Source organism: Astatotilapia calliptera, chromosome 6, assembly GCF_900246225.1.
Source record: "Astatotilapia calliptera chromosome 6, fAstCal1.2, whole genome shotgun sequence".
Taxonomy (NCBI): Eukaryota; Metazoa; Chordata; class Actinopteri; order Cichliformes; family Cichlidae; genus Astatotilapia; species Astatotilapia calliptera.
This window is the reverse complement of record NC_039307.1, coordinates 38,177,441-38,197,987: the sequence shown is the minus strand read 5'-3', so window position 1 is coordinate 38,197,987 and position 20,547 is coordinate 38,177,441. Positions and strand designations below refer to the sequence as shown.

The window sequence follows — 20,547 nt, the reverse complement described above, 5'->3', positions numbered from 1 at the left end:
GAAGATGCGGAAGCTGATGAAGTGTGAGCCAATGGTGTGTCCGTGGTGAGCCTCACCGTTCCGACTCTGACCGCCACTGGCTCATGAGGCGGCGGGGCAACGGCGCGATGGCACGGCTCTGGTGAAGGTGCACGCCCACCGGGCCGCTGCTGCTGCGGACGGAGTCGGAGAGCGGAGACGAGAAGGTCGCTGACGAGGGGGTGCAGCGTCTCCCATAACCAGGGGAACACAGACACGCACACCCCTACCTGGCGGGCGAACTCCTCCCGTTCCTCCTCACTGGAACAGTGCAGCCACTTGTCGCATAGCGACTCCACTGTCCGGACCATCTCCAGTCTTTGTGTCGCTGGGTCCGGCATGGTCGCGTCGTACTGTCGGTCCGCGGAGGGGTTGTGAACTGCTGGGTCCATGTTGTGGTCGCGTTCTTCTGTCATGGTTCGTTGTGTGGCAGGCAGGAGAAGGACCCAAGATGCAGACTCACAGACACGGGGATAAACTTAAAGAACACAGCTTTAATGCTGGCACGGTAGAATACAGGACATACAGAACTAACTGGGAAAAGTAAACTAACACTCGCAGGGAGACACAGGAAGATCCACACAACATGAGGGAGAACGCGATGCCGAACAGAGGAAGACGCAGACAGAAATACACAGAGGGTTAACGAGGAAAGTGGGAACACACGGGGAACACAGGTGACACAGATAACCATAACGAGACAGGGCGGGGTGAACATAACGCTGACGGGTACAGGCACAGAGGTTCAGACAGGAGGAGAGAGAGCACGGGAAGAACGCAGACATAACGGGCTAGGGAAAACATAGAATAAAGCACAAAGAGAGACGAGGGCTCATAAATACACAGAGGGGCACACAGGGGGTAAGAGTCACGAAGGGAAAACACATGAGGAACAACGTAACAGATCAACCCAGGAAGCATGGCCTAAATAAAGAACAAAATACAAAAATACATGAAAACTAAGAATACTGGGCCCACATGGCCCAGGACCATGACAGCTTCACTGGAAGATCAGGAATGATTTGGCCAGTGGTCTCCTTCTATACAAATTCAGCTGATGATTACACTCTGCATGCTGTTTTTACATACTTTTATTCAACTTTTCAATTTTTTATCATTCAAGTTATTTATTAATGACTTTCTTGTTACAAAAAATAAAAACAAAGAAAATGTGACTCACTTAAGTCAGTTAGTACATTACAGGTCATTTATTTTAAGGAAAGTCAGAGTAGGTTAGTTTAAACGGGTAGAGAGGTGTGTAACGCTCATCGTTCCAGAAACTTAACCGTTTCCAAAGTGAGGACGATGGCTTCATGTTTCAGCATGCTGTGGACATTCAGACCTGAGAGAGAAAATATGACAAACAAACTGTGTGAGTTTTACAGAAGAGATTTGTTACATATAACACTTAAAACCCTGAGCTTTTTAAGAACTATTTAATTAAACTGGCATGTTAGAGGTACATAGACACAGTGCTGCAAAGACATCGATGCATGTAATATTGTTTTAAAGGAGGAACAGAAACAATACATTTTGCCACCAATTAATCTGTTAAAAAGCTGCAGGTGTGAGTACAAGAAAATAATTATTATAATATGATGTGTTAAATTTGTTTAGATCAGAGGAATAAGGAAGGATTGGTCTGTGTTTCAGTTTGGGTTAGCTGTAGGCTTGTGAGTGTGTGTAATTGTTTAGAGGGAAAGGAATTTATTGACACTGGGGGTCTGCTGTCATAAAAGGAGACAGGAAGCTACAGTTGGGGTTGTTGATGCTGATGCTTGTACCTTTAATTAAAGTTCATAATTGCCATAACTTGGAAGAAGGTTTGCAGGAGACTCTCCACATGCTTATCTGTAAATGTAAGACAGCAAGAGGCCAACGACCCAGTGGATGCAGAGTGGGGGTCTCAGTGTTTGTAATATGTTAACTCTGTTTTCTATGTTGTGTAGAGGAATTTGGTGTAGCTTGGGTGAGATTACTTTTATGACCGTCAGGAAGTCACGTACGCAGAGACACACACACAGTGCTTAAACTGTTACACTCACACATCCACATGCACACTCACTCACGTGCACTCACACATACACACAGGTACGCGCACACATTCACTTACGTGCACTTACATAGACATACGGGTACGCGCGCACACAGGCACTCACGTCCTCGTGCATACACACACAAACACAGAGTTTGCAGCACACCATGGGGGTTTTATGATGGGGTCACTTCTATAAAGCTGGCTGTAACAAACAAAGGAGTGGAAGATAAGATAAGATAAGATAAGATAACCTTTATTAGTCCCACACGTGGGAAATTTGTTTTGTCACAGCAGGAAGTGGACAGTGCAAAAGTTATGAGGCAAAAATTAGAATACAATAAGAATAAATACAGTACACAACTGTACAGAATAGAATAAAATAAAATACTATATACAGTAGAATAAAATAAAATAAATATACAATAAGATAAAAATAGAATACAAATACAAATACTATATACAACTGAGTAAAAATACAACGATGATAGAAAGGATTATTGCACTTAGTATTATTGCATATGTATGGATGTGTGTGCTTGATCAGTTAAAGTCTTTATTATGGAGTCTGACAGCAGTGGGGAGGAAAGACCTGCGAAATCTCTCCGTCCCACACCGTGGGTGCCGCAGTCTCCCACTGAAGGAGCTGCTCAGTGCTGTCACAGTCTGCTGCATGGGGTGGGAGATGTTGTCCATCAGGGATGACAGCTTAGCCGCCGTTCTCCTGTCACTCACCACCTCCACTGGGTCCAGAGGGCATCCTAGAACAGAGCTGGCCCTTCGGATCACCCTGTTCAGTCTCTTCCTGTCCCCAGCAGAGATGCTGCCGCCCCAGCAGACCACGCCATAAAAGATAGCAGAAGCCACAACAGAGTCATAGAAGGTCTTCAGGAGTGGGCCCTCCACTCCAAACGACCTGAGTCTCCGCAGCAGGTACAGCCTGCTCTGCCCTTTCCTGTAGAGGGCGTCTGAGTTATGAGTCCAGTCCAGTCTGTTGTTCAGATGAACACCAAGGTACCTGTAGCTGTCCACAGCCTCAATGTCCATACCTTGGATGTTCAGTGGTTGCAGTGGAGAATGCTTGTGCCTGCGGAAGTCTACCACCAGTTCCTTGGTTTTACTGGCGTTGATCTGGAGGTAGTTCAGCTGGCACCAGTCCACAAAGTCTTGGGTCAGTCCTCTGTACTCCTTGTCGTCCCCATCAGTGATGAGGCCGACTATTGCAGAGTCATCAGAGAACTTCTGCAGGAAGCACTGGGTGGAATTGTGGGAGAAGTCTGCAGTGTAGATGGTGAAGAGGAACGGAGCCAGAACCGTTCCCTGTGGGGCCCCCGTACTGCAGACGACCCTGTCCGACACACAGCCCTGAGTCCTCACATACTGTGGTCGGTCGGTGAGGTAGTCCAGGATCCAGGTAGTGAGGTGATGGTCCACTCCAGAGTTCTCCAGCTTGTCCTTTAGAACCGAGGGAAGAATGGTGTTGAAGGCACTGGAGAAATCAAAGAACATGATTCTCACAGTGCTTCCAGCGGTCTCCAGGTGAGCGAGGGAACGATGTAGGAGGTGAATGACGGCATCATCCGCTCCAATGCCAGGCTGGTAGGCAAACTGAAGTGGGTCCAGTGATGAGCTTATTAGGCGCCGAAGCTGAGCCAGGACCAACCGCTCCAGGGTCTTCATCAGGTGGGATGTCAGAGCCACCGGCCTGTAGAGGGACACCGGCCTGACACATCTCCCCTTCTAGAAGATGTATGCTTAAATGAAGATGAATAAAGATGAATAAAGGTTTTGTGAAAATGACTACTGAGTTCTGGTGCCGTCTCTGGATGCCCGAGGAATAAAAAGAACCGGGGTGAAACTGATTTCGCAACACACTCACTACGAACACTATTAAGTTGTTCTTTCAACTTGAGTTAACAGCTTGCATGATCATTGATCATGCAAGCTGTTAATTCTTAGAAACCTCTGATTCAGTTGTGGCTTTGGGTCTGACAGACAAAGATGTTTTTCACACTTGAGTAACCTTGAATTGCTGCCTATATATCAGTGCTGCAGCTACAGTACTGTGCAAAGTACTGCTCCTGCTAGGAAAATACTGCTTTACGGGGACAGTGATTTATTGGAAGATGTGCTAACATACTTGGAAAAACTGTTTGTACAGTTCTAAGAAACTCGAAAGTCCGAATTTGTTATGAGCAACTTTGCTTATAACACATTATTCTTCTTGTAATTTCTTTAAAGTATTCTTCAGGCCTAGTTCCCCGGGCTTCTTCACGGACATTCAAAGTTCTTGTTTAGTTGCTGGCTGACTTTTATTCCATCTCTGTCAAGATGATCCGGCACTACTTCAGTCATTTTGAGGCTGAAATGAAGCCCCAAACCATGACAGTCTCCACCTAGCATTAAAGACAGCCGTGGGCAGTCTGTTGTACCTCTTTCATCCATGCATATTACCAGTTTAGATTAGAGATAGATTAGATTAAACTTTATTAATCCCTCGGGTGGGTTCCTCCGGGAAATTCAGTTTCCAGCAGCACAGCACCGACAGAAGTTGCATGTTATAGATACAATAAAGGGGAATGAGAGTACGGATATAAGCAGAAATATACCATATATACACATATATAAATACAGAATATATAATATGGATAAATAGGATTGCACATTTGAGTGAGTCTATTGCACAGTGATTATTGCACAGTCTAATATAAGAAAAAAATATTGCGAATATTGCACAGTGAAAAAAAGCACTACAGCTCAGCTGTTCCCGCCCTCCTTTGTCCTCCTGTTTCCCCTCCCTCTCCCCTCCAGTGAGGAGTTAAACAGTTTGATGGCGTGTGGGACAAAGGAGTTTTTAAGTCTGTTAGTTCTTGAATTTGGGAGAAGCAACCTGTCACTGAACAGACTCTTCTGATTGTTTATGGCCGTGTGCAGAGGATGCCCAGCATTGTCCATAATGTCCAGCAGTTTTTTTAGTATCCTTTTCTCTGCCACTGTCCCCAGAGTGTCCAGCTTCATGCCGACCACAGAGCCAGCCTTCCTGATTAGTTTTTCCAGCCTGGATGAGTCCCTCTTTGCTGTGCTGCTCACCACAGCATAAAAAAGTACTCCTGCAACCACCGACTAGTAAAACATCCTCAGGAGCTTCCTGCAGATGTTAAAAGGCCTCAGTCTCCTGAGGAAGTACAGTCTGCTTTGGCCTTTTTTATACAGGTGCTCTGAGTTGTATGACCAGTCTAATTTGTTGTCCACCCACAGCCCGAGGTACTTGTATGTGTTGACCACCCACCTCCACCTCCTCTCCCTCTATCTGAACTGGGTGGAGCTGGTCTGGACCTCCCGAAGGTCTTTGTACAGTATTGTAACAACATGAATTCTTTAATATGAAAGAATGATCTTAAACAGTGTTTTAAGTTCCATAATTACTCTAAAATATTGGAAGCAAAAATTTGGTTGAAATAAGAATGGTTTTTAATAAACTCCAGTATATAAACATGTATAATAGACACAATGAACATCCAAAAGAACCAGAATGATAATATATATACACAACTTTGAATACTGTGCAATTCAACGGATAGTATTTAAAAATATAGTATCTAAAGAAAATGTATTCATTTAATCTTGTAAAAGTACCCTATAGGACCCCACAAGTCCACATATTTCCTTTATTCCTTTAATATAATAGTTAGAGAAAATGTAAATAATAACTGTTAAAAAATATAAAAACATTTATGATACAAAAAGCAGTTCTACTACATTTAATAAAATAAGAGCAATAATGCTGCACTGTAATCTAGGTAACATCATTGCAAAGCCACGATATATATATACACACACACACACACACACACACACACACACACACACACACACACACACACACACACACACACATAAAACATATAACTACAGTACAAAAAGCACATTAAAAATGGAAACACAAGTCCTTTGAAAGCTATACAAGGTTGGAGAAAAAGAACGTTGACCCTCTTAGGTCATGTTCATTGGGAACTTCAAGGTCCAAGTTTCCTGGATGAAAGTCAAGCCCTCCAAGTGTGTTATATTTACGATTTGGCCTCTTTTGATTTTGTGCTTGATTGGGAAAAACAGTCACATAGTATCCATCTGAAGTGTTAGATGCTCTCATTCTTGAATCTGGAGAAAATTGTGGCAAACGTGTATTGTGTTTGATATGGCCAGATGGGATTCTTCTGGGGTCCCTCATGCCAGTGTTAACTCCAGATGGGGAGATTGCGTGTCCATGGCTGTGTGGAGCCTGGAGATTAAGGTTGGAACCTCTAGCTCTAAGCACATGATGTTTTCCTGTAAAGTCGTCAATATTGAGATCTGAATGATTTAAATCAATATGTTGGTGGAAAACGCCATCCATTCCAGGGAAGCTGGATCTTACTTTGGTTCTATGGGACCTTCTATCAGTATTACGAAGTCTGATATCACCATCTATGTCCAGGTCAGGAAGTTTCATGGTGAGATTTGACATATCTTGTGTGTGATGTTTATGTGAAGGTGTTTGAAAATACAATGAAGGATCATCAATACTAAGACCTGGAGATCTCAGATGCTGCTGTGGAGGGTGCATTGCAACTTTGGGCATGTTGAGGTTCATGTTTGGAGCACTAACCCTTGGGCTTGATATATGTCCCTTCATCTGGGGTTGTTTCATATTCAGTTTTGCATTTGGAGGATTAATATCAAGATTTGTTGGTCTCAAAGCTCCACCAAAGTCAATATCAGATGCTTGATGTAAATCTGGGCTTCTAAACTGAGGCGGCTTGAAATATGGTTGTTTTAATTTTCTGTCTAAATCAAGATCAGCATGAGGGCCATGGATGTTTCCTAAGGGAATATTTGTGTCAACATCTGGACCTCTTATGCCTCTTAACTGAGGGCCATTAAAGTCCATCCTAGGTTGTCCCATGTTACCATTAATCCCTACATCAGGGTGTTTTGTATTGAGCTTGGGACTCTTGAAATTGGCATCAGGTAAATTGAAATCTGACATACTAACGCCAGGTCCAGAAAGTCTCATATGTGGTGTTTTTGCCTGTGGTCCAGAGATACTGAGATCTGGTGTATTTAAACTTGGGATTTTAAATTTTCCTTTTGCACCAGTAACATCTAAAGTTGCCTCAGGCAAACCAATGTCAACATCCGCAGTGTCCATTTCCAAGTTGGGAGCTTTGAGATCCATGTTTGGTAAGTCTACCTTAGTCACATCAAGTCCACCTTTCATCTTTGGAGCTTTGAGATTCAGATCTGGAGTTTTTAGATTTGAATTTAATTTCAAATTTGGGCCTTTTGGTACTTTAGCTCTGACATCTGGTGAATTGAGGTCAACCTTTGGGAGATCTGTTTTTGGTGCAGAAAATCCCAAATCAAGCATTTTCAAATGTGGTGTTTTAAATTTCCCTGAAGGGCTACCAAAGTCAACATCAGGGAAGTCAAAGCCATTTTTAGAACCTTTAAAGTCTATATTTGATGAAGGTAGATTAGGTTCATTAAGTCCACCTTTCACTTTTGGACCTTTGACTTTCAAATTTTGTTCAAAGTCTGGCCCATCTAATTTTGGTCGAGAAAATCCCACATCAGGTAATTTTAAATTTGGAGATTTTAACTTTCCTGATGGGCTACCAAAATCAACATCAGGAATTTCTAAGCCAGTTTTGGAACCTTTGAAGTTGGCATTTGGTGCCCTGAGGTCAATGTTGGAGCCGTCAAAAGTGCCATCAAACTCAGGTCCTTTAACATTTGGTAGATTACTCTTAGACATTTTCAGTTTTGGCATTTTCAGCTTCCCTTTTGGTGTGCCAGTGTTGATATCTGGAGTGTTGATATCTAATTTGGGAGCTTTAAGATCCATGTCTGGTAAGTCCATATCAGGTGCATCAATTCCACCCTTTATCTTTGGAGCTTTTAGATTGAGATCTGGGCCTTCTAACTTTGGACCAGAAAGACCTAAATCAGGCAGATTCAGGTTTGGCTTTTTAAACTTGCCAGATGGACCAGAAATATCTAGATCAAGATCTGCTTTAGGACCTTTGAGGTTGACATTGGGTGTATTTATGTTTGGACCATCCAAGTTGCCATCAATTTCAGGACCTTTAAGGCTTGGAAGGTTGAATTTAGGCATTTTCATTTTGGGGAATTTCAGCTTCCCTTTTGGTGAGCCAATGTTGACATCTGGAGTGTTCATATCTAATTTGGGAGCTTTAAGATCCATGTCTGGTAAGTCCATATCAGGTGCATCAATTCCACCCTTTATCTTTGGAGCTTTTAGATTGAGATCTGGTGACTTCAGAGCTGTGTTTAGGTCCAAATTTGGTCCTTTAGGCAGTGTCCCTGACAGATTAAATTTAGGCATTTTTAATTTCCCAGAAGGAGCATTAACATCCCAATCTGGACCATGAAGTTCTGGCATTTTAACTTTACCCGATGGCAAGTCCCAGTTGGCATTTGGTTTATCCATTTTCAGCTTTGGGGCTTTGAGGTCAATGTTTGGCATGTTTATGTCAGGTGCATTTATTCCACCACTGAAATTGGGACCAGAGATATCTAGGTCAGGTGTTTTAAGGTCCAAGTTAGGGCCTTCTAACTTTGGACCAGAAAGACCTAAATCAGGCAGATTCAGGTTTGGCTTTTTAAACTTGCCAGATGGACCAGAAATATCTAGATCAAGATCCGCTTTAGGACCTTTGAGGTTGACATTGGGTGTATTTATGTTTGGACCTTCCAAGTTGCCATCAATTTCAGGACCTTTAAGGCTTGGAAGGTTGAATTTAGGCATTTTCATTTTGGGGAATTTCAGCTTCCCTTTTGGCGAGCCAATGTTGACATCTGGAGTGTTCATATCTAATTTGGGAGCTTTAAGATCCACGTCTGGTAAGTCCATATCAGGTGCATCAATTCCACCCTTTATCTTTGGAGCTTTTAGATTGAGATCTGGTGACTTCAGATCTGTGTTTAGGTCCAAATTTGGTCCTTTAGGCAGTGTCCCTGACAGATTAAATTTAGGCATTTTTAATTTCCCAGAAGGAGCATTAACATCCCAATCTGGACCATCAAGTTTTGGCATTTTAACTTTACCCGATGGCAAGTCCCAGTTGGCATTTGGTTTATCCATTTTCAGCTTTGGGGCTTTGAGGTCAATGTTTGGCATGTTTATGTCAGGTGCATTTATTCCACCACTGAAATTGGGACCAGAGATATCTAGGTCAGGTGTTTTAAGGTCCAAGTTAGGGCCTTCTAACTTTGGACCAGAAAGACCTAAATCAGGCAGATTCAGGTTTGGCTTTTTAAACTTGCCAGATGGACCAGAAATATCTAGATCAAGATCCGCTTTAGGACCTTTGAGGTTGACATTGGGTGTATTTATGTTTGGACCTTCCAAGTTGCCATCAATTTCAGGACCTTTAAGGCTTGGAAGGTTGAATTTAGGCATTTTCATTTTGGGGAATTTCAGCTTCCCTTTTGGTGAGCCAATGTTGACATCTGGAGTGTTCATATCTAATTTGGGAGCTTTCAGATCCACGTCTGGTAAGTCCATATCAGGTGCATCAATTCCACCCTTTATCTTTGGAGCTTTTAGATTGAGATCTGGTGACTTCAGATCTGTGTTTAGGTCCAAATTTGGTCCTTTAGGCAGTGTCCCTGACAGATTAAATTTAGGCATTTTTAATTTCCCAGAAGGAGCATTAACACCCCAATCTGGACCATCAAGTTTAGGCATTTTAACTTTGCCTGATGGCAAGTCCAAGTTGGCATTTGGTTTATCCATTTTCAGCTTTGGGGCTTTGAGGTCAATGTTTGGCATGTTTATGTCAGGTGCATTTATTCCACCACTGAAATTGGGACCAGAGATATCTAGGTCAGGTGTTTTAAGGTCCAAGTTAGGGCCTTCTAACTTTGGACCAGAAAGACCTAAATCAGGCAGATTCAGGTTTGGCTTTTTAAACTTGCCAGATGGACCAGAAATATCTAGATCAAGATCCGCTTTAGGACCTTTGAGGTTGACATTGGGTGTATTTATGTTTGGACCTTCCAAGTTGCCATCAATTTCAGGACCTTTAAGGCTTGGAAGGTTGAATTTAGGCATTTTCATTTTGGGGAATTTCAGCTTCCCTTTTGGCGAGCCAATGTTGACATCTGGAGTGTTCATATCTAATTTGGGAGCTTTAAGATCCACGTCTGGTAAGTCCATATCAGGTGCATCAATTCCACCCTTTATCTTTGGAGCTTTTAGATTGAGATCTGGTGACTTCAGATCTGTGTTTAGGTCCAAATTTGGTCCTTTAGGCAGTGTCCCTGACAGATTAAATTTAGGCATTTTTAATTTCCCAGAAGGAGCATTAACATCCCAATCTGGACCATCAAGTTTTGGCATTTTAACTTTACCCGATGGCAAGTCCCAGTTGGCATTTGGTTTATCCATTTTCAGCTTTGGGGCTTTGAGGTCAATGTTTGGCATGTTTATGTCAGGTGCATTTATTCCACCACTGAAATTGGGACCAGAGATATCTAGGTCAGGTGTTTTAAGGTCCAAGTTAGGGCCTTCTAACTTTGGACCAGAAAGACCTAAATCAGGCAGATTCAGGTTTGGCTTTTTAAACTTGCCAGATGGACCAGAAATATCTAGATCAAGATCCGCTTTAGGACCTTTGAGGTTGACATTGGGTGTATTTATGTTTGGACCTTCCAAGTTGCCATCAATTTCAGGACCTTTAAGGCTTGGAAGGTTGAATTTAGGCATTTTCATTTTGGGGAATTTCAGCTTCCCTTTTGGTGAGCCAATGTTGACATCTGGAGTGTTCATATCTAATTTGGGAGCTTTCAGATCCACGTCTGGTAAGTCCATATCAGGTGCATCAATTCCACCCTTTATCTTTGGAGCTTTTAGATTGAGATCTGGTGACTTCAGATCTGTGTTTAGGTCCAAATTTGGTCCTTTAGGCAGTGTCCCTGACAGATTAAATTTAGGCATTTTTAATTTCCCAGAAGGAGCATTAACACCCCAATCTGGACCATCAAGTTTAGGCATTTTAACTTTACCCGATGGCAAGTCCCAGTTGGCATTTGGTTTATCCATTTTCAGCTTTGGGGCTTTGAGGTCAATGTTTGGCATGTTTATGTCAGGTGCATTTATTCCACCACTGAAATTGGGACCAGAGATATCTAGGTCAGGTGTTTTAAGGTCCAAGTTAGGGCCTTCTAACTTTGGACCAGAAAGACCTAAATCAGGCAGATTCAGGTTTGGCTTTTTAAACTTGCCAGATGGACCAGAAATATCTAGATCAAGATCCGCTTTAGGACCTTTGAGGTTGACATTGGGTGTATTTATGTTTGGACCTTCCAAGTTGCCATCAATTTCAGGACCTTTAAGGCTTGGAAGGTTGAATTTAGGCATTTTCATTTTGGGGAATTTCAGCTTCCCTTTTGGTGAGCCAATGTTGACATCTGGAGGGTTCATATCTAATTTGGGAGCTTTCAGATCCACGTCTGGTAAGTCCATATCAGGTGCATCAATTCCACCCTTTATCTTTGGAGCTTTTAGATTGAGATCTGGTGACTTCAGATCTGTGTTTAGGTCCAAATTTGGTCCTTTAGGCAGTGTCCCTGACAGATTAAATTTAGGCATTTTTAATTTCCCAGAAGGAGCATTAACACCCCAATCTGGACCATCAAGTTTAGGCATTTTAACTTTACCCGATGGCAAGTCCCAGTTGGCATTTGGTTTATCCATTTTCAGCTTTGGGGCTTTGAGGTCAATGTTTGGCATGTTTATGTCAGGTGCATTTATTCCACCACTGAAATTGGGACCAGAGATATCTAGGTCAGGTGTTTTAAGGTCCAAGTTAGGGCCTTCTAACTTTGGACCAGAAAGACCTAAATCAGGCAGATTCAGGTTTGGCTTTTTAAACTTGCCAGATGGACCAGAAATATCTAGATCAAGATCCGCTTTAGGACCTTTGAGGTTGACATTGGGTGTATTTATGTTTGGACCTTCCAAGTTGCCATCAATTTCAGGACCTTTAAGGCTTGGAAGGTTGAATTTAGGCATTTTCATTTTGGGGAATTTCAGCTTCCCTTTTGGCGAGCCAATGTTGACATCTGGAGGGTTCATATCTAATTTGGGAGCTTTAAGATCCATGCCTGATAAGTCCATATCTGGTGCATCAATTCCACCCTTTATCTTTGGAGCTTTTAGATTGAGATCTGGTGACTTCAGGTCTGTGTTTAGGTCCAAATTTGGTCCTTTAGGCAGTGTCCCTGACAGATTAAATTTAGGCATTTTTAATTTCCCAGAAGGAGCATTAACACCCCAATCTGGACCATCAAGTTTAGGCATTTTAACTTTGTCTGATGGCAAGTCCAAGTTGGCATTTGGTTTATCCATTTTCAGCTTTGGGGCTTTGAGGTCAATGTTTGGCATGTTTATGTCAGGTGCGTTTATTCCACCACTGAAATTGGGACCAGAGATATCTAGGTCAGGTGTTTTAAGGTCCAAGTTAGGGCCTTCTAACTTTGGACCAGAAAGACCTAAATCAGGCAGATTCAGGTTTGGCTTTTTAAACTTGCCAGATGGACCAGAAATATCTAGATCAAGATCCGCTTTAGGACCTTTGAGGTTGACATTGGGTGTATTTATGTTTGGACCTTCCAAGTTGCCATCAATTTCAGGACCTTTAAGGCTTGGAAGGTTGAATTTAGGCATTTTCATTTTGGGGAATTTCAGCTTCCCTTTTGGTGAGCCAATGTTGACATCTGGAGTGTTCATATCTAATTTGGGAGCTTTCAGATCCATGTCTGGTAAGTCCATATCAGGTGCATCAATTCCACCCTTTATCTTTGGAGCTCTTGGATTAAGATCTGGGGAATTCAGATCTGCGTTCAGGTCTAAATTTGGTCCTTTAGGCAGTGTCCCTGACAGATTAAATTTAGGCATTTTTAATTTCCCAGAAGGAGCATTAACATCCCAATCTGGACCATGAAGTTCTGGCATTTTGAGATCGCCTGATGGAAAGTCTAAGTTAGCTTTTGGTGCATTAATTTTTAGTTTTTGTGCTTTGAGGTCAACATTTGGCACATTTATGTCAGGTGCATTTAGTTTTAAATTTGACCCTCTAGGCAGTGTACCTGAAAGCTGTCCATCGAGTCCATCCAAGTCTCCATTCAAACCAGGAACCTGAATGACTGGTAAGTCAAATTTGGGCATTCTAAACGTTGGAGCCCTGTATTTTCCAGATGGACCTTTAATACTAACTGATGGAGCATCAGTGGCCCAATTTTCACCCTTAAGGTCAGCTTTGGGAATGTTTGCATCAGGTGCAGACATGCCACCTTTTAGTTTTGATGTTTTCAATCTTAGGTCAGGTGTTTTAACATCAGTGTCACTTTTGAGCATGCCAGATTGAGCGTCCAAATCTAAATCAGGAGATTTAAGAGAAATCCTTGGTTTCTTGTGTGACATCTTGATTTCACCTAAAGGCATGTCAGTGTCTGTTCCACTGATATCTGGTTTTGATACATTAATACCCAACATTCCTTGCTCTGAATCAGGTGATATCCCAGACAGCCTAAGCTGGGGTGATTTTACATAACTGGAAGAATCGTCCAAATTTAGATCTGGGTTTTTCAGTCTCTTGGAATACTTTAGACTGAGTTTCCCTGGTGTGCCTTCATGCTTAACGTCACATTCTGGACCACTAAAAGAAGATCCTGAGAGGCCCAGATCTGGCAGTTTAAATGTAGGCATTTTGAATTCCTGGTTTCTTCCTTCAATGGCCACTTTGGGAACGCTGGAATTAACAGATGGACCACAGAAACTTCTGCCATCAAGGTCTATCCCCATTTCAGGGGTAGTAATGTTTGAACCTTTTAGGCCTACATCTACTTCTGGAACTTCAAGTCCAATTTGAGGATTTTCAAGATTTCGCATTGCATTGTCAAATGATGGGTGGTCAGTATTTTGCAATTGCATACAAGATGTAGTGCTGACATTTGGGTCTTCTGGTAAGTCTAGATCTGGACATCTGGCACCGATTTTGAATCTTGGAACCTGAGCTTCACTTAGATTAGTCCCATTCAAGCCAAGACCTAGTGGTGGAAGATTCAGATTGCTGCCATCTGTTAAGCTTCCCTCATAAGAGTGTGAATCAGCATTAGCATCTGTGATTAAAGTCTTGGATTTCAGAAGTCCAAAGTCAACTCCAAGGCGAGGCAGCCCCATGTCATTTCTTTGGTTGACCTTGGATGAGCTTTGTACAGGTGGTTTGGCAGTAAACTCCCCATTCACGTAGCCCCCTTCAACACTGGGTACATCATCCATCAAAAACTTCTTGATTTTGGTGTTGTACAGTTTGTTGTAGGAATCCGTCAGCATCTGGAAACAGTGAGAAGTTGATGATTGGAATGAAACTATAACATGAGAGTTTATGTGTTGTAACAGATGGGAGATAATTATTAATTATCAATTGTCATCATCATCACTATTTAATTTGAGTACCAAATTCTCTTGTTTTGTTTTTTGCATCCAGCATTAAATGTATCTGCATCAGAAAATGTAAACAATTGTGAACTGTGTTCCACTGTTGCATAAACATACTGAAACTAATATAATTACTAATCCTTTATTTTTAATTGATATTATCTGCATTTAACCTACAGCCCCAGGACCCTTGGTACACTGGTCCAGATTGTCAAGGCTCTTGCTCCGGTTGCTTCGAGTGAGGACTTGAACTTTATCATCAAATGGCTCCATCAGCTTCAGTACTTTTGACACCTCTTCTTTGGACAGTTGATCAAAATTGATTGTTGCCCCCAGAATTTCATCCCCTGAAAAAGACAAATGAAGTTCTTGCACAAAAAAAATACCTTGTTCGAGAACATGCTTGACTGTGTGCAAATAATACTGTATATCCTTCAAGGGCAGTTTTAGTACTTTAAACCTGGCCTGATCTTGACCTAGAACAGCGGTCAGCAACCTTTAACACCCAAAGAGCCATTTGGACCCAGTTTCCAAAGAAAAGAAAACACTGGGAGCCGCAAATACTTTTTGACATCTAAAATGAAGATAACACCGTTATTGTTTTTTACCTTTATGCTTTGTATAAACACCTAAAGTGTGTTGCTCATGAAATTCATGAAGTGCTACAGAGAAAATTACATTTTATTTATGTAATGAACACATTTTGACCTTTTAAAAAATATAACAAAAAGGAAAGGCACCTAGTTGAAGGTCTATTTTAAATGAATTAAAAAGCTGAAGCTAAATTATTCATATACTAAACAAAAACTGTAGTGAGCCGTCATCCTTATATCACCTTTATATCACAGCTGCCATTTCGCAGCCTGTAGCGGAGCCCTGACCTGAATTTTAAAAATAATTGGGAAAAAAAATCACTTAACTGCCTCAAAAATGAAAAATAAATATTTGCAAAATATTTATTTTACGTGGTTAAATGGCCTGCATTTGGTAAATGGCCTGTATTTGTATAGCGCTTTTCTAGTCCCTAAGGACCCCAAAGCGCTTCACACTACATTCAGTCATTCACCCATTCACACACACATTCACACACTGGCGATGGCAAGCTACATTGTAGCCACAGCTGCCCTGGGGCGCACTGACAGAGGCGAGGCTGCCGGACACTGGCGCCACCGGGCCCTCTGACCACCACCAGTAGGCAAACATGGGGTTAATGTGTGTGGCAGGGCGTAGTCTGCAGTGCTGCTGCAGGGGAGGTGGACGGACCTGAGCGGCTTCCACAATCAAGCCTTGCCTGTTTAAAGTCTGTGCTCTCTCTGCTGTTGTGTTGGTATGTGTCGGGCTGTGAGCTGGAAAGCTACAGCTGGCTGTTTGGCTACAGCAGTCATGTGTGAAAAGTGGTCAATAAACAAACATCGTCGGGTCTGCCGTTGTATGTTTACAATGGGACTGTGATGGCATCAGCCACACAGGGGTAAATCAGTCCATTTTTTACTTTATTAGTTTGCTTTGCAGTTTTCTTCATTAATCATTTGGTTAAACCTAACACTGGTATTATGAGGCGCGCACATAGTAACATTGTGTGGTTTTTCTAAAATGTTTTGTTATATTAATTATGTTTCTCTCTCTTTGAGTTACCTGGGTTTGGGCGGTGGCTGTTTCCTGTCTGGGCAAAAGGCGTGGCTGAGGACTCTGGGAACAAAATGCCTGCTCAGCAGGACCAACCATGGGCTTACCAGGAGCAGGGGTGTTTTAGGTTTAGTTAGGTTATTCTGTGCTTAGTTAATATTAGTGTGTGTTTTTGTTTTCCCCCCTATTGTGTGTAAATGGTTTGGCCAAATCATTATAAAAGCTACCCTCATGTGTCTTTGTAATTAGGTCAGTTTGTGAGTTAAGTTGTGTCTCACTTTGTTTTGTTTAAGTTTCTGGAAATTCCTTTTTGTAGAGTTCTATTTAGTTGCCCTCTTTTATGGGCCTGCTAAGTATGTTTTTGAATTTTGTTAATTTTGGACTTTTTGAGGGTTAAAATAAAGAAAACCCTTTTTGAAGGCACTTTTTTGCCTGTGTCCTCTTTGCTTTGGCTGCTTGGTCCCTCACAGGGACTTCAGGTCCAGACCGTCTGCGCACAGCGTCTGCAAATCGGGGCTGTACGAAGTCACTTCATCTTTATGCAGGACTGTAAGCTGTCCTCTTTGAGGCGTGAGCGGTGTTTGTTTTTACCATAGCTCATGGTGGAGAATAGCTGCTCACATACGTATGTGGATCCGAAGATCCATAATTGCACTTAAATGTACAATAGTTTCCTTGAATTTAAGGTGTGTTCTTTTTAGAAACAACTATTTTATTTCTTGTTTTCAAAAAGTCAAAAACAATACGAAGAGAAGTTTCAATAGGATGTCAAGATTCATACCTTCCTTTAGTCCTTTGCCGGAAGAGACATTATTGATACTGGAAATGACCACCCCTCCCTCCTCTAACTGCTCCAAGGTCAGGGCTTCAGAGAGGCTTCTTCCCCTGCGGTGTGAAGGCTGCAAGTAAAAGCAACATTTTTGTAAACTGAACAGAAGAATTACTCCTCTAAAGTAGACAATTTAAAACAAAATATTCAATTCTGTATATATGAGCATTTTAGGAAGAATTAAAACGATATGTAAACGTTTCATACCATGACTCTTGTGGTTTTCTCACTATTGCACTGAGAAATCCAGGTTGACTAAGCCTGTAAAAGAACAAATAATATACAGTTAACAGACTGATTAACAGATTAAGGGAGCAAGTAAAACAAATGGCAAACTGTTCATGTATTTTCCTTAAAGTAGAGCATTGAACCAGTCAGCTACAACATTAAAATGGAATGAATTCAGCCCTTCTAAAAGATTTTTACTATACATACTAAATGTAAAAAATCTTAAGGCTTTGAGGAAGACTGTATCCATTTTTGTACATACTGTACTGTACTGTATGTGCTTAGAGAAGTGGCACCCAGGTGAGTCAGCAGATGCATCTTTCAGGTATTCAAACTATGGCTTTGAAACTGTTAGCTCATCATTAAGGAAAACCTAGAACAGGTTTTTCAAGACTGTTTTCTTTTTGCAAGCACACAAAGCCCAAGCAGCCACACCCACTGCTTCCTAACACAATGACACAAGAACACAGAAAGGCCTCCTGTGAATCCAACACAGTATGATCTATGGGTTTTTATAATTCCACACATTAATAGAAAATGTGAAATAAATGTCCACACAAATGTCTCCGCAACCTCAGTGTACTATTGCTGAACAGCAACAACATAAAGAGTGATCAGGCAACAGGTATTACATGGACATGTCAATAACTATCTCAGGACTGTTAAAATACATAAAATGTTAAAACAACATGATAGTTGGCAATAGACTCTTTTTATTTTTCACTTTAAGTGAAATCATATTAAGGTACAATAATATACATAATTTATGTTTGTATGATGTTTAAATTGAAAAAGAAATTAGCAAAAAGGTAACAATTAGACATGTAAACAACTCCAATCAAACATCTCCTCATGAGGATTTTATCCTTCGCTAGCATGAAAAGACGAAACCTTCAGCATTTAGCAGGTATCATGCACAACTTCAAATGGCATTTGATTAAAGGACGCCACTGATATACTATTCAGTTACATATTAAACATTTTACAAGTAAGCCAAAGTGCACATGCCTTTGTTGAGTCCCAATTAGAAGAATGAACTACAGTGCTAATATTTAACAATCCTCAGATAACGTATAATTTCTAATTATAAAAAAGTGAAAACATCAAGATGCAGAACAATGATGACCAGACATGTTCTTTCAAAAAAAAAAAAAACATTTTGTGAGGTTTTTTTTTTTCTTGTGAGGTTTATTGAAAGATTTACTAATGTCATAAAGAAAAGTAATGCCTTTCAAAAGAAAAAAAGATGCTTGTTTAGCTGCAAAAATAAAATAAACCTGAAGACAGATTGAATGGTATATGGTGAAATGCAACCCACTACCACCACCACGCATGAAACCTGCTAGTGAAAAGTAAATTTAAGAAACTGAGCTTACCTCAGCATGCATGTGCCTGCTGTGGTGTTGGAGTCGTGTCGTAAAGTTTCCCCACAGAGTCACCAGTCCATGCTATTTCCACTGAAGGGTGAGAATGAGGATATACAGAGCAGTCAGGTGGACATATACTCAACCTGAAGCAGCCAAACAGGTTCCATTTTAAAGAGCCATTAACTGTCAACAGACACAAACATGCGTTTTTGCATCATACGCCCTCATGAAACTTTCACACACCTTGACTACCACATGCCTCTGGCTCGCTGCATATAAACACAAATACACACGACAACAGACAAGAGTCTGTGTCGTGTCAGTGTCTGACCCACGTGTCTGTCACACAGCCGCACATTTCTTCCTAGAAAGCAAACAGATAGAGTATGCACGCATGTTAAAGCTAGCATTACGGTTGATTCCTGATTTTAAGGGACCAAAATACAAAATAAAAAAACAAACACTCCCCCTGACAACTTGATAAGTGTGGTAAGAAAAATTCTGACCTGAGCCAAGGGAGCGGCAGGCGTTCACCGTGTGAGTCACTCCGATTAGTCACTTGTTGGGGACAAAGACTGTTGTCTGATTCAATCTGGATTGAAAGAAAAGAGAGCTCAGTTGCATTCACAGAATTATATAATCCTACCTGAAAGGGTACAGCTGCAGCTCCATATGGGCTCTGACTGTACAGTGTTTTTAATTGTTCTCAGGCAAATCTGGTGAATGAACTCAACATACATGTTTAATAATCAATAGCATTTTTATTACCAACGAATTTTTACATTACAGCTGTTGACAAGCCAAGAAAAACAAACAACAAAAATCACTCCTGTCAAAATATACTCACCTGCAACTAAGCATACAAACATCACAATCACAACATTTAGATAAACTTTTTTTTATTAATACCTGAATCTAAATTTGATTTACAGCTCACATTAAAGCTGCCGAGATCATTCCATTATTATTTCATCAATTTAAACGATTCATACTATCCTCCCTTAATTGTTTGACTGACAAATGTTTTATTATTCAGGTTGTCAGTTGCTCTTTGTCTTGGTCTTACATTAAAGTAAAATGCACTTGAAAATACAATTCATGAGATGAAGGGGATCAATTTATGACACATACAGATATACTAATATGATGATCAGCATGTGGTTATTTGATCAATGTCATATGTCTGAAAAGTCTGACGTTGATGCCAAAAAAATAAAATGTGTCAAAAAATAAAGTCAGATTGCTTTAAAACAGTACATATAAAGAGAGGCAAACACACCCCAGGCTGAGTTCTTTGCCTGCAGCAAGCCTGAATCGTTTTTGTTAGTCTGTTGAATGACAGTAAATCATTGACAGAGAAGTGAAGTAAAAGACTCCGTCTGGTCATAAAAAGCCTGCATGCTTCTTCATAATAATAATTTTAAAAAAAACACTGAGAAACTGGATTTTGTGTTTTCTTTGTACAGATGGTTAACATTAAAAGAGTAAAAAAAAGAAAACAGGATATAATGATAAAACAGAACAAACAGGAGTTGGATAAATTAAAACCAACTGTTTTGTGGCAGAGCTTTTCTCTTCAGTGTAGTTCTAAGATCTAATAAACCACCAACAGCCCTGTGCAGAAGAAAACTTACAATAAATGTTTTACATATATCTCATGAGACTTATATACTTTATATTAAGTCTCATACAATGTTGACCTCATTCAAGTGACCTGTATTTTCCACACTATAAGAATTAAGAAAACACAAATTATGACGACTGCTATGATTACTGTTCCTGCTATTATTGTAAATGGTACTAGAAAAATGTGTAATTCTATGAAATAGTACTTCCATAAGAACACAGTCACATCCATTTATAATCATCATCTTTGAAAGAAAGTAAAAAGTTTGGATGTGTTTCCTTGCAGACAAGAGGAAGAAGCAGCAACTTCATG

The 20,547-nt window shown here is 40.9% G+C and overlaps 2 protein-coding genes across 3 annotated transcripts; both read right to left on the bottom strand.

Annotated features, from left to right (window-relative positions):
• Window positions 1–5,501: 5,501 nt before the first annotated feature.
• On the bottom strand, window positions 5,502–12,289 carry LOC113024776 (neuroblast differentiation-associated protein AHNAK). Of its 2 annotated transcripts, XM_026172101.1 has the most exons (2): window positions 8,663–12,289; window positions 5,502–8,008 (listed from the first exon to the last, which is right to left on the bottom strand). In XM_026172101.1, exons 1-2 carry the CDS (start codon window positions 12,234–12,236, stop codon window positions 6,012–6,014), a joined length of 5,571 nt encoding a protein of 1,856 aa, XP_026027886.1. In that variant the 5' UTR covers window positions 12,237–12,289; the 3' UTR covers window positions 5,502–6,011. The 2 variants fall into 2 exon arrangements, with proteins under 2 accessions (XP_026027886.1, XP_026027885.1); XM_026172100.1 differs by having other exon boundaries at window positions 5,502–12,289.
• LOC113024554 (neuroblast differentiation-associated protein AHNAK-like) lies at window positions 12,260–18,979 on the bottom strand. Its single transcript, XM_026171734.1, has 7 exons — window positions 18,852–18,979; window positions 18,618–18,698; window positions 17,221–17,274; window positions 16,966–17,083; window positions 14,736–14,905; window positions 12,295–14,453; window positions 12,260–12,263 (listed from the first exon to the last, which is right to left on the bottom strand). The coding sequence occupies exons 3-7, from the start codon at window positions 17,221–17,223 to the stop codon at window positions 12,260–12,262; spliced, it is 2,454 nt and encodes an 817-aa protein (XP_026027519.1). The 5' UTR covers window positions 17,224–17,274; window positions 18,618–18,698; window positions 18,852–18,979.
• Between the last annotated feature and the right edge of the window lie 1,568 nt (window positions 18,980–20,547).

Coding starts and splice junctions, on each gene's coding strand:
- LOC113024776 (XM_026172100.1), bottom strand. CDS start 12,236: ATGGACTTATCAGGCATGGATCTTAAAGCTCCCAAATTAGATATGAAC.
- LOC113024554 (XM_026171734.1), bottom strand. Junction 14,906..16,965: donor CGGCAAAGGACTAAAGGAAG/GTATGAATCTTG, acceptor TGTCTTTTTCAG/GGGATGAAATTCTGGGGGCA. Junction 14,454..14,735: donor GTACCAAGGGTCCTGGGGCT/GTAGGTTAAATG, acceptor CACTGTTTCCAG/ATGCTGACGGATTCCTACAA.